We start from the raw sequence: 12,052 nt of genomic DNA, 5'->3' as shown, positions 1-12,052 counted from the left end.
TCTGTTAACAGATGATGGGACCCTTTCACTTTAATGAGGCAGCAAAGTTACTCCGGACTTCATGTGGCCTCTGTTCAGCAATGTCCTTCTTTTTAGAGAATAATTAATAGTTTGCCATAGGCAATTAAACCCTAAGTAAAGATTAAGGTAAAACATAACTTTTAATCATACAAAGAACAAACTATAAAGCTAGTTAGTATCCATTGGTAGGATATTAATAAGTATCTGTCTAATTCCCTAGATTTATATCTGATATCCTTAATAATATTGTTTGTTCAAGAGAGTTGGTGCGTCCGCTACCTCTACTCTCATTCAGAGTTTATACATACTCCACTAGTTAGCAACTAAAATAACTCCTAGGCCTCCCCAACATTTCTCACCAGCTAAACTGGCTTCATCAGGGTATGAGGCTGGACTGAGCAAGCACATGGGTAACTGGATCTTTTAAAGGATTTGGCATGATGTCATCAATAAGGGAAAAATCGGGGTCAACAAATCAAAGTGCTCAAAGCATTACACCAATCACAACCAACATTGCTAAAGAAGATATTGCAGAGAAATCTGTTATGTTGTTCTTGGAGACTCAAAGGCATCACTAAGGATACTCATATAACATACTTAAATAAATTCTCACTTCACCTTGAGAACGCATATACATATCACTCCTGTTATAAAGCATAGCAATGCAGGAAGATGGCTATGCTTTATAACTGTCAGTTCTGCAGTGACACAAGCTAGTTAGATCATGCACTGCGCAGGATCCAACAAGCTTGCAAACTCTGGTGACCCGGATGTCGTCATGACAACATTGGGTCACCATGGCAATGATTGGCCCCTCGCGATGACACCACGTGGACACCGATTGGAAGGGACCACCTTCCCTCTCCCTACCTTCTAAATGCTTTAGGGAGTTAAACTGCCAGGAATGATGCAGGCATCGCATTGGCAGTGGGAGTTGGGCGTCGGCTGTCATGTCAGCTGAACACAGATCCTGTGTGCGCAAAATCGCCAGGACATATCCATATGGTTATGTCTAAGGTTGTGAAGGGCTTAATTGTAACTACGGAATATTATGTCAGTTTTTTCTCGGTTTTGTTTTGCAGGCATATGGCCCATGGTGAAGTATCAGGTTCTTAGGTTAATTGTATCTGTTAATTCTTTTTTAATGTAAATTTTTTTTGTTTTTTTTTATTTTAAATGTTTGTTTTTTTTTAAGGAGCCATGTACAGAGTTGACACCTGTCACTGTAATCCTGTCTGTGATGATAATGAGACTTCTAAAAAGTCCTCAGGAAAAGGAAGTCTGAAATAGCTCCAGGAGTCATACTTAAAATACCAAGATTTGTACGCTTTTTTATGCAGATTGTGATGTTGGAAAAAAATGACAACAATTTTAAATGATATACTTAACACAAAACAACAGATTTAAACAATAGGTCCAGGATTCTAATTTTACTCCCTATAAGAAAGATGATTCAGGTCTATCTATAAAGCTGAGGAGAGAAACCTTTTTTGGTCTAAGGGCAATATTGTCATACTGAGCCAATCTTGGTAATTCCGCCTGTGACATTTACAGGATATCGAAAATATATATTATAAATCAGGACTTTTACCTGCAAAAATTAGCAATCTAAAGCTGTGTGCACATGAAGAGTTTTCTGTGAGCTTCTGATGCTGTGTATTTTCGCTGCATCGAAATGCAGCATCTTAAAATTCCAGCAAAGTGGATGAGATTTATTGAAATTTCATGCCCACTGCGCTTTTTCTTAAAGCAGTATAAACACCAAAACATGACAATTTCTCTTGTGTGTATGATAAGTTTTATGTGCAGAGTAACAGATCTGGAAAATCTGCGGTTAAAAACACAGGTAATCTGCACAATACTGTATCTATAAAGTTTTCTCAAAGCCAAATACAAGAAAATATTAAATAAAGCAGCTTTAAAAGCATGGCATGCCAAAAAGAGACAAACTGCGGCATACAAAACACATGAGAAAACACAAGTAATCTAATTTCACTATAGGTGCAGAACATCTGCAACATCAAAAACTCACCAAATAATCATCGCGGGAATGTAGCCTCATGGTACGTTCTCACAGAACTTTTGATGAGGATTCAGAAATAGATTCTACTTGAAAATCCACATCAAATACTGCTTCAAATGCTCTCGGAATAAGCTTCTGACTACACTGAATTGGATAGCTCCTTTAGTGCACAGCTCTGATTCACACAGAGTGACTGCAGACTTATCATTTTAGACCCGACAACCCCTTTAATATATCATTCCTGTTTTCACATGTTGCGGCCCCTATTAGTAAACAGTCTGAACTTTTTAACAAGATCATTTGTTTCTGTTGCAATTGTGGGAAAAAAGGCACGCAACTGCCGTGTGTGAACGCAGCCTAATTGTTGTCTTCATCAATTCCATTTTATCATCAATGTTCATCTAATCCTTTCATGTATATTTCCTATGGATGTTTAGCAGACGAACATTTTATCAGTACAGAACGATGAGTAACGTGATCATTCTGTGCCCATAGGATATCAAACTATCATCAGCACATCACCTGTTTACACAGCTTAAAACCATCACACCAGATAAATGAGCATTTTGCTTGTTGGTCGGGTGATTGATGGCCTTTTCACAAGTGTTCACAAGTGTTCCTAAGAGCCCTTTCTACAGTTATTGGCTAAATCTAAATGGGCCATTACTTGTGTAGTCAATTTATACAATACACTCTAAGAGTTTTTTCAGCATGTGAATCTCCAACTATAGGAACCAGTGATCCACTCAAACATAGACCTGAACAACGTATGACAGTATATCGATTACACATGCTTTTGACGTCTCCTAATGTTTTAAATTTTTTTTTACTAATTTTTGTGATATACAAAGTGCATATACTTGGATAATACAGGAAAGAATGGACAAGAAACCCAAAAAAAAACAAAATGCAAACAAACAAAGATAATATATTAGGATTTAAATCAACACAACTCACCTATGTGGGGAAGAAGCACAACATAGTTACAGCTCGATCCCTCATAGCCACATGAGTAATGCATAAACTGACATTTTAACATGTAAATTCATCTTGATGATACTTAAAGGGAACCTGTCACCCCCCAGGCGTTTTTAAGTTAAAGAGGCACCTTGTGCTGCACTAATGCTGCATTCTGTCAAGGTGGCTCTGTTACTTAGCTTCCGTTCCACCGCAGAAATAAACGTTTATAAAATTGCTCAAAAATACCTGAAATTTGACAGGGGGGCAGGTCTTTCCCCCTCTGACAGACGCCTCCCATCCATCACTCATTTCGTATTTGGCGCCGCCTCCTCAGTTTTCTTTTGAAATGCTGGCGCCTGCGCTGTACTATATCCTTTTGGGCATGCGCAGTCAGCGCTGCCCGTGCGCTCAGATCACATCCTGGCCTTCATATCGCGTGGCCACAGATCCCGCCCCGCAGTTGCTTATAAGTTATTCACACTGCGGGGCTGGGAATCTCGGGCATGCGCAGTAGTTATCTGTGGCTCTGATGCCCAAGATTCCCAGCCCCGCAGTGTGAATAATTCATAAGCGACTGCGGGGCGGGATCTGTGGCCACGCGATATGAAGGCCGGGATGTGATCTGAGAGCACAGGCAGCGCTGACTGCGCATGCCCAAGAATATATAGTACAGCGCAGGCGCCGCATTTCAAAAGAAAACTTGAGGAGATGGCGCCAAATACGAAATGAGTGATGGATGTGAGGCGTCTGTCAGAGGGGGAAAGACCTGCCCCCCTGTCAAATTTCAGGTATTTTTGAACAATTTTATAAACGATTATTTCTGCGGTGGAACGGAAACTATGTAACAGAGCCACCTTGACAGAATGCAGCATTAGTGCTGCACATGGTGGCTCTTTTACTTAAAAACGCCTGGGGGGGTGACAGGTTCCCTTTAAAGGAACCTGTCACGTCCCCAAACACTATAGGGTTAATTTGCAGATTAATAGCTTTCTAAAGCTGTGCGGCCACCATACTCACAGCATGGCTACTCGGAGGAAGTGAACTTTATTCTTCCCAGCAGCCTTCGGCTTTCAGTCAGAGGAATGATAGCACACCTTCAGTCACCCCTCAGTATATAGTAAGCAGCGGCTATAAGCACACCCTGGCACAATGTCTGCAGCCTATCAGAGTTGGGTTCACAGCTACATTGTTTAGTTCTGCTATATAAAGTCCTTGTGTACTGCTGCTGCTGCTTTTGACTATGTCTGAATACGTGCTGCATAGAATCAGGAGCGTAGGAATCCCTTATGTCTTTCTATACTGCATAAGTGACATTACAGCCTCTATCCACTATCTCAGAGACAACAGAAAATTAGAGATAAAATGATGCAGAATGGAAAACAGGTCAAAACCACAGGATGTATTTCATATAATAGCCAGAATTATGTGTGACTTCAAGCAAAGGAATAATCCCTTAGGAGAAGACAGTGCTTGGAAAAGGAATAGAGCTGTGGTGGCAAAGGCTTGGAGAGTGCTTCATAATAACCAAAGCACTTCAACTTGATTCAAATGGTGATTTCTAAGTACTAGAGATATGGACTGGCTAACTAAAGGCAAGGATGTACAGGTGGTTCTCACAAAATTAGAATATCAACTAAAAGTTAATTTATTTCAGTTCTTCAATACTAAAAGTGAAACTCATATATTATATAGAGTCATTTCAAACAGACTGATCTATTTCATGTGTTTATTTCTGTTAATGTTGATGATTATGGCTTACAGCCAATGAAAACCCAAAAGTCATTATCTCAGTAAATTAGAATACAGTGCTGTGCAAATTAATTGGGACAAAGGATTTTTTTTTTAAGTAAAATCGTAGGTTGGTTACCAGTCAGTGATTCAAACCATTTTTAACTGCTTTGAATAGGCACTCACACCTGTTCAAAGCAGTTAAAACTGGTTTGAATCACTGACTGGTAACCAACCTACGATTTTACTTAAAAAAATGCTTTGTCCCAATTAATTTGCGCAGCACTGTACTTTATAACATCAGCTTGAAAAATTATTTTAAAATCCGAAATGTTGGCCTACTGAAATGTATGTTCAGTAAATGCACTCATTACTTGGTCGGGGCTCCTTTTGCATCAATTACTGCAACAATGCAGCGTGACATGGAGGCGATCTGCCTGTGGCATTGCTGAGGTGTTATGGAAGCCCAGGTGTTGTGAATTCTCTCTCTGGCTTCCCTCTGGTGATTACTGAAGGTAGTGGAACTGGTGAGATTGACAGAGGGGTTGCGAGTTCTCTTTCTGGGCTCACTCTGGTGGTTACTGGAGGTAGTGGAGCTGATCTGATTGACAGAGGCTTGCCACCTGATAATGAGGAAGACATTTGGAGATCTGGGGTTTCTGATTGGGATTTAAGACAGCTGACTCCCTCTATCCCTGCTGGTGATTTTCTTCCTGTGCCTTCTGAGATCTGATGTCTCCTGCTCTTTCCCTGCATGGTTCAAGCTAAGTGGTTCATTTGCTATTCTGTTTGCATTTGATTTGGTTTTGTCTATCTCAGCTTGGTGCGGGTCAGCCAGCTCCGGCTGGGGCTGTGCTGAATCACCGCCCATATGTTACTGCTTGTGCCAGTTTGTTTTGTCCCCTGTTATATTGGTCTCTTTTTGCTTTGCTTTCAGAATATACCAGAGTGATGATATAGTGGGGGTGAAGTCGTGCGACTTCAGTGTTTTTTGTGCATCAGACGTGTTGGACTTTTTGCAGGTTTTTTTGCGTGATTGCAGACAGTCTTTCCTTTCCTGTCCTGTCTAGTCAGTGTGGGCCCTATCGTTTGCTCAGTCTATTTCTCTGCCTATGTTTGTGTTTTCATCTTGTCTCACCGACAATATATGTTTAGTGGCTATCTATTCCTTTGGGGTCTGCTCTGGGGCAGTTTAGATTTCCCCTTTCTTGCTTTAGGCTTAGTTAGCTCTCCGGCTGTGCCGAGGCATCTAGGATCATCATAGGTACGCTCCACTGCTACTGCTAGTTGTGTGGACAGGATCAGGGGTCTGCAATCCGCTTAGTTTCCAACCTCTCTGGTTTTTCTGTGGCTTAGCCAGGGCCTGCTATCCTCCTCGGTGACCCATTCATAACACCCAGGTTGCTTTGATAGCAGCCTTCTGCTTGTCTGCATTGTTGGGTCTGGTGTCTGTCATCTTTCTCTTGACAATACCTCATAGATTCTTTATGGGGTTAAGGTCAGACAAGTTTGCTGGCCAATCAAACACCGTGATACTGTTGTTTTTACACCAGATATAGGTAAGTTTGGCAGTGAGATGGCTGAAATCTGATCCCTCAGTAAGCTAGAAGTCCATCTTGGCTTGAGTCAGACTAATTGAAGCTGCATTTATGAAAGAATGATCCGTTCAGGAGGTAGAAAGAAAAGGTTCATAAGTGGAGAGAGAAAAATATTCCCTAGATAAGATACATTATAAAGATTCTTCTATTTTCTTGCACAATGGATCTATGCAAAGAACAGTGACTATTTAAGGTTACAACCAGTCCTGATTTTAAACAAGTTTGTAAACTGATGTCATATTATTCTTTGCTGCTACTTTTAGTTACTCATGACATTATATTGACGTGTGGATGCCTTGTGATCTGTGAAGGCCTTCTTTTTACAAGAAAAATATTGATACATTTTGTAATGGTCTTGATGTAATGGTGCCGTAGAGGTTTTTTTTTTAATAAAGGAAAAACCCTATAAATGTCAGTGATTCTATAAATACTATACGGTAGTCTGCTTTTTATCTGTGCAATAAACTGCATACTATTCATTACTTTTCTATGGCACGTACATTTTACCTTGAGAAAAATAGCATGACAACTCAAAAGAGAAAAACAGACGTTCACAGTGTATAAGTCAGTATTAAGGTTCTGCATTCTCATCATTTGTAAAATTTACTGCGGAAGAAGCATCTGTAATACACAGTGAATATTTGGTGGGCCTGACTCTCGGTTCTTTAATTGTTTTCTCAAATGTTGAAATTAAAATGAAATATATATATGTGTATGGACTCCAAAAAAAAGATGCACATACATTTCACATGAATACGTGTGATTTAGGGCCTGGGATGACATGGATATCCTAACAGCAGGTAAAGACAGTTTAATGCATTGACTTTTCTTGTGAGATATATGAGTAGTGACTGATGGTCTATGCAGTCTGAGAATGAGGCAGTGCTTAGGAATGTAAATCGTTGCAACCACTCCAGGTGTCTATGACAGAAGGGAGGACAAGTTAATTACTCTACCTCTTCGCCCTGTGGTATTTCCTTGACTGTGCGTAGGTGCAGGCGCGTTCCTTCAAACACAATCACACAGTTTGGATCACAACTGTGATTTAAAAGGGACATGCTGAAATAGGAAACATTAAAAACAAAGTTATTTATACATAATTACAGAGATTCTTTGCCAAAAATGTCATTAATATTGCTGTTGGAAATAGGGGATTCCATGCAGTCAATGTTGTTAAAGGGGTTGTCCGGTCTAAAATGACAAGCCCAAATCACTCTATATGACTGCCAACTTGTGTTTCCTCACAGCCCAGGAACTGCATTCTGTAAGGATTCTCTGGTGTCAGTGTCAGGAACGGCGGTCAAATGACTGCAAGTATGCGATATGCAGACTTCTGGCCATAATCCAACTAGACTGTGTCCATCCTCGTGCAGTACATTTCCATTGATCGATTTGGAAACAGTCTAGTTGGAATCTGGCTGGTAGTATGCATATCACATACACACAGTCACATGACCCGATGCTGACAGTAGAGAATCCTCACAGCAAGTAGTGCCTGCACTGTGAGGATTCACAAGTCTGCAGTTACATAGCATCACTACAGACTTGTTGTTTTAGACCAGGCAACCCCATTAAGCTACTTTTCCTTTTTCAGGGCAATGCCATTTCAGCTTTGAGATGAACAGCCGAATCAACATACAGCAACATGGTGTTACGGTCAAGTGAAAGTCTTCCTTCTGGTCCTTACACTTTACCAATAGCATGATTTCACTGCAAAGTGCCCTGGTTATGCTCTTTTTCAGTAATTGCTCACAAAGTGACCTGTTGATACCCCTCAGAATTTTGTGCACAGTACTGCCTGCTGGAGTTTCTGTGGCAGAGAGGGAATTGAAGGGTGGGATTCTGATATACAAGTAATTCACATAGAGGTGACAACCCTGGTCCAGGGCACCAAATCCAAAACAATAAATCTGTGGGTGTATCCTGACGTTCTCTCACAAAGTTTGTACATTTTAATTCCATACCATTCTTTCTTACAGGACAGATATTGTTGGAATTTAGACTTTTAATTAAAACAGATGCATAGAGACCTCAACAAATTTTGTGCTAAAGCGATCAACTTCTGGTCAAATTTGGAATAGACAATCAAATGTGGAGTCATCTTGGGGAGGACATTGTGTATTATCATTACAATGCAAACATTGTAGGATTGCTATAAGGAATGCCCAGGTCACTTTCATATGGAATACATGGGTTAAGCAACAAAACATCATCATCTCTGCTGCATCTACAGGAGTTCGCCTCACAAATCATGCCATGGGAGTTTGGGTGAAAAACTGCGGGCCATAAAAATTTGTCTCGGCCACCATAAGATTTACAAAATCCTCAGCAAAGATAACGTTTAAAAAGTCAATTACAATAAAGCCTGCATCGTGAAACTGAATTCCTGAACTGGACAATTTTTGGATGTTTACCAAGAGCTAAATGGAGAATATCAGGGCTCGTTAGGGCCAGATTGGACTCACCCACTTCCATCTATTAGGCTATGTGCACACGTTACGGAATTCCCGTGGAAGTTACCACAGGAATTCCGGCATTCCATTCCGCGGGAAAACTGCATTTTAAATTCCTGTGATTTTCCCACGGAAAAACTAGCGATTTGCAAGCATAATGAGTTTGCAGAATGCTAGCGTTTTCCAAGCGATCTGTAGCATCGCTTGGAGAACTGATTGACAGGTTGGTCACACTCGTCAAACATAGTGTTTGACGAGTGTGACCAACTTTTTACTATTGAGGCTGCCTATACAGCGTCAGTAGTAAAAAGATCTAATGTTAAAAATAATTAAAAAAAAAAAAAATCGTGTTTTTCTCACCTTCCGACGTCCCGCGCAGCGTTCCCGATCATCACGATGCTCTCGCTCCCAGTAATGCCTTGCGAGACCTTTGATGACGTAGCGGTCTCGCGATACTGTAGCGGTCTCGCAAGACCGCTACATCATCACAGGTCCTTGCCGCAAGGCATTACTGGGAACGGGAGTTGGCGGGAGCATCGGTAAGGCTGCGCGAGACGCTGGAAGGTGAATATAAGCCAATTTTTTATTTTTTATTCTATTTTTTACAGGGATATGGTACCCACGGCTTGGAGGAGAGTCTCCTCTCCACCCCCTGGGTACCATCCGCAAATGTTCTGCTTACTTTTCGCATGGTGGGCACAGCCACTTGTGGAAAGTAAGCAGAACAATGCATTCCTATGTGGGCGGAATCGCCATGATTCCGCATAATTAATGAGCATGCTGCGTTTTTTTCCGTGATGCGATTCCGCCGCGGAAAAATCCGCAACATTAGCACAGCATTGCGGAATCCCATAGGATTGCATGGGATGCTTTTTTTTGCGTTTTCGCAGCAAAAACGGGCATTAAAAACTGCCGCGAAAATGCAAAAAAAGCAACATGTGAACGCAGCCTTACAATTTACCATGAAATCAAAAGTTACATCTACACATAGCAATGCATTTAGAACATATTATAAGTGACATGTTCATTGATAAAAGCAACGTAAAAAAATATAACAGCAGAATTTTTTCTTTCCCACATTAGAGCATCCCATATGAAGATGATAATATTAATAGCTCTGCAGTGAGGGTTTCCTGTCATCAGAGATTATTAGTATTGTTGCTGAAAGAAAAGCTACCAAGCGTTACAAGACTTAATAAAAAAAAATAAGAGACTCTGGGTCTGCTTCCTAGACTAGTTAACACTTGTTTGCTGTAAAAACTTCAACACATTCTGTGCACTCAGATCTGTTATCTGTCAATTTTAAAATAAGGGGTTTTCACGCTAATTCTAAGGCTCTGGAAATGTGATATTGCTCCAAAAACCAATCCAATAAAATCCATATTCCTAACGACAAACTACACCCCTTTTTCAGCCCAATAGTATTGCCAAAACACAGATAATATCCAGACGTATGGCACTCCTGTAGCAGGTAGGACCCACTTTAACAAGTGGTCCAAGACTTAGCAATTGACGACCTATTCTTGGCCAAATGGTGTGCCCTACCACATACCCAAACAGAACCTTCTGACCAAATATGAGATATTGCCGCATTCATAAAAAATGCATTACATTGCAAGGTGCATGGTCTCCTATTACCCATTGTGAACATGGTAAAAATGGAGTCTAAAACAAAGTAGAAATTAAGAAGAAAATTTCAATCTATAATTTTCATCACAACCCAATGTTAGAAAAGTCTGTGAAAAATCTGCGGGTAAGGGTACCGTTACACTTAGCGATGCACCAGCGATCCCGACAACGATATGGATCGCTGGTGCATCGCTAAGTGGTCGCTAGTGAGCTGCCACACAGGCAGATCTTACCAGCGACATAGCAGGGGTCGGGGGTCGCTACTTACCTGTCAGACGCGGCGATCCTGACGTCCTCCCGCCCGCGTCCACGCGTCGCTCGTCGTCACAGCAGGAAGTGCCCGACGAGAAATGGTCCAGGACGTTCTCGCGCGACCAGCGATGAGCAGCGGGGAGCCGGTCGGAGGTAAGTAACAGACATAGCGATATCGCTAGCAATATAGCTGCTACGTCACAAAATCGGTGACGTTACAGCGATATTGCTAGCGATATCGCTATGTGTAACGGGGGCTTTAGATACCTAAACTATTGCAATGTCCTGAGCATGAGGTAAGTGACATGTGGTATAGTTATTCTGATAATCTATTTCTAATTGGAGGCATTTGCAAATATTATTATTACACCTACTACATACTGGGCTAGGATTTTGGAGATTGGAATAGCCCTGTAATACAACCCTTAACAAATTTCTTAAAGCATTCTTTAAGTATAAAATGAAATCACTTTTGATGTTTTTCTGCTATTCTGGAACCTTGTGGACTCTGCAAGTAGCCATCACAAACTAAAACATCCAAACTTAAACTTTAACCCCATAGTGATGAGCCAATTTTGATCTTAATGACCAAGCCAGGTTTTACAATTCTGACCATTGTCACTTTATGAGGTTATAGCTCTGGAACGCTTCAACGTATCCCACTTATTTTGAGACTGTTTTTTTCATGACATACTGTAATTCATGTTAGTGGCAAAATTTCTTCAATAAGACTTGTGTTTACTTATGAAAAAAATGGAAATTTGGCAAATTTTGAAATTTTCAAACTTTTCATTATTTTGCCCTAAAATCAAAGCGTTATATCACACTAAATAGTTCATAAATAACATTTTCTACATGCCTACTTTACATCAGCACAATTTGGAAACATTTTTTTTGTTAGGACGTTATAAGGGTTAAAAGTTGACCAGCAATTTCTAATTTTTCCGACAAATTTACAAATCCATTTTTTTTAAGAACCACCTCACATTTGCAGTGTCTTTGAGGGGTCAATATGACATAAAATAACCAAAAGTCATACCATTCTAAAAACTGCAACCCTCAAGGTGCTCATAACTAGAGATGAGCGAATATGTTCAGAAAACGATCGTCAAACATAAGTTCGGCACAAATATGGTACATTTGGACTCGTGATCGGTAGCACAAGCATTTTTCTTAAAATCTGAAAAAGTCGGTAACATTTGGTAAAAGATAGAATAAAAGCCGGTAATTCATGTGCTGTGTTCAGTAAAATCACAGCCTGACAGGTTAGAACAGAATAGATAGAATAGATATATACACGTAGAATATATATATATATATATACACACACACACACACACACACACACACACACACACACACAGTATATACAGAATAGATGTCAGTGA

The 12,052-nt window shown here is 40.5% G+C and overlaps 1 protein-coding gene across 4 annotated transcripts in view; it reads right to left on the bottom strand.

Moving 5' to 3' along the window:
- Nucleotides 1-12,052, bottom strand: part of SMYD3 (SET and MYND domain containing 3) — a 1,185,047-nt gene that overhangs the window by 463,910 nt on the left and 709,085 nt on the right. For all 4 annotated transcript variants that reach the window (XM_073545143.1, XM_073545142.1, XM_073545139.1 and 1 more), the window contains one exon: nucleotides 7,287-7,389. In XM_073545143.1, the coding sequence (XP_073401244.1) occupies nucleotides 7,287-7,389 (103 nt within the window). The remainder of the gene's footprint in view (nucleotides 1-7,286; nucleotides 7,390-12,052) is intronic.

The sequence above is a fragment of the Dendrobates tinctorius genome, unplaced genomic scaffold, assembly GCF_039654945.1.
Source record: "Dendrobates tinctorius isolate UK_male_01 unplaced genomic scaffold, ASM3965494v1 ptg000140l, whole genome shotgun sequence".
NCBI classification, from domain to species: Eukaryota; Metazoa; Chordata; class Amphibia; order Anura; family Dendrobatidae; genus Dendrobates; species Dendrobates tinctorius.
Note: the sequence above shows the minus strand (reverse complement) of the source record. Positions and strands in the feature narration are given on the sequence as shown.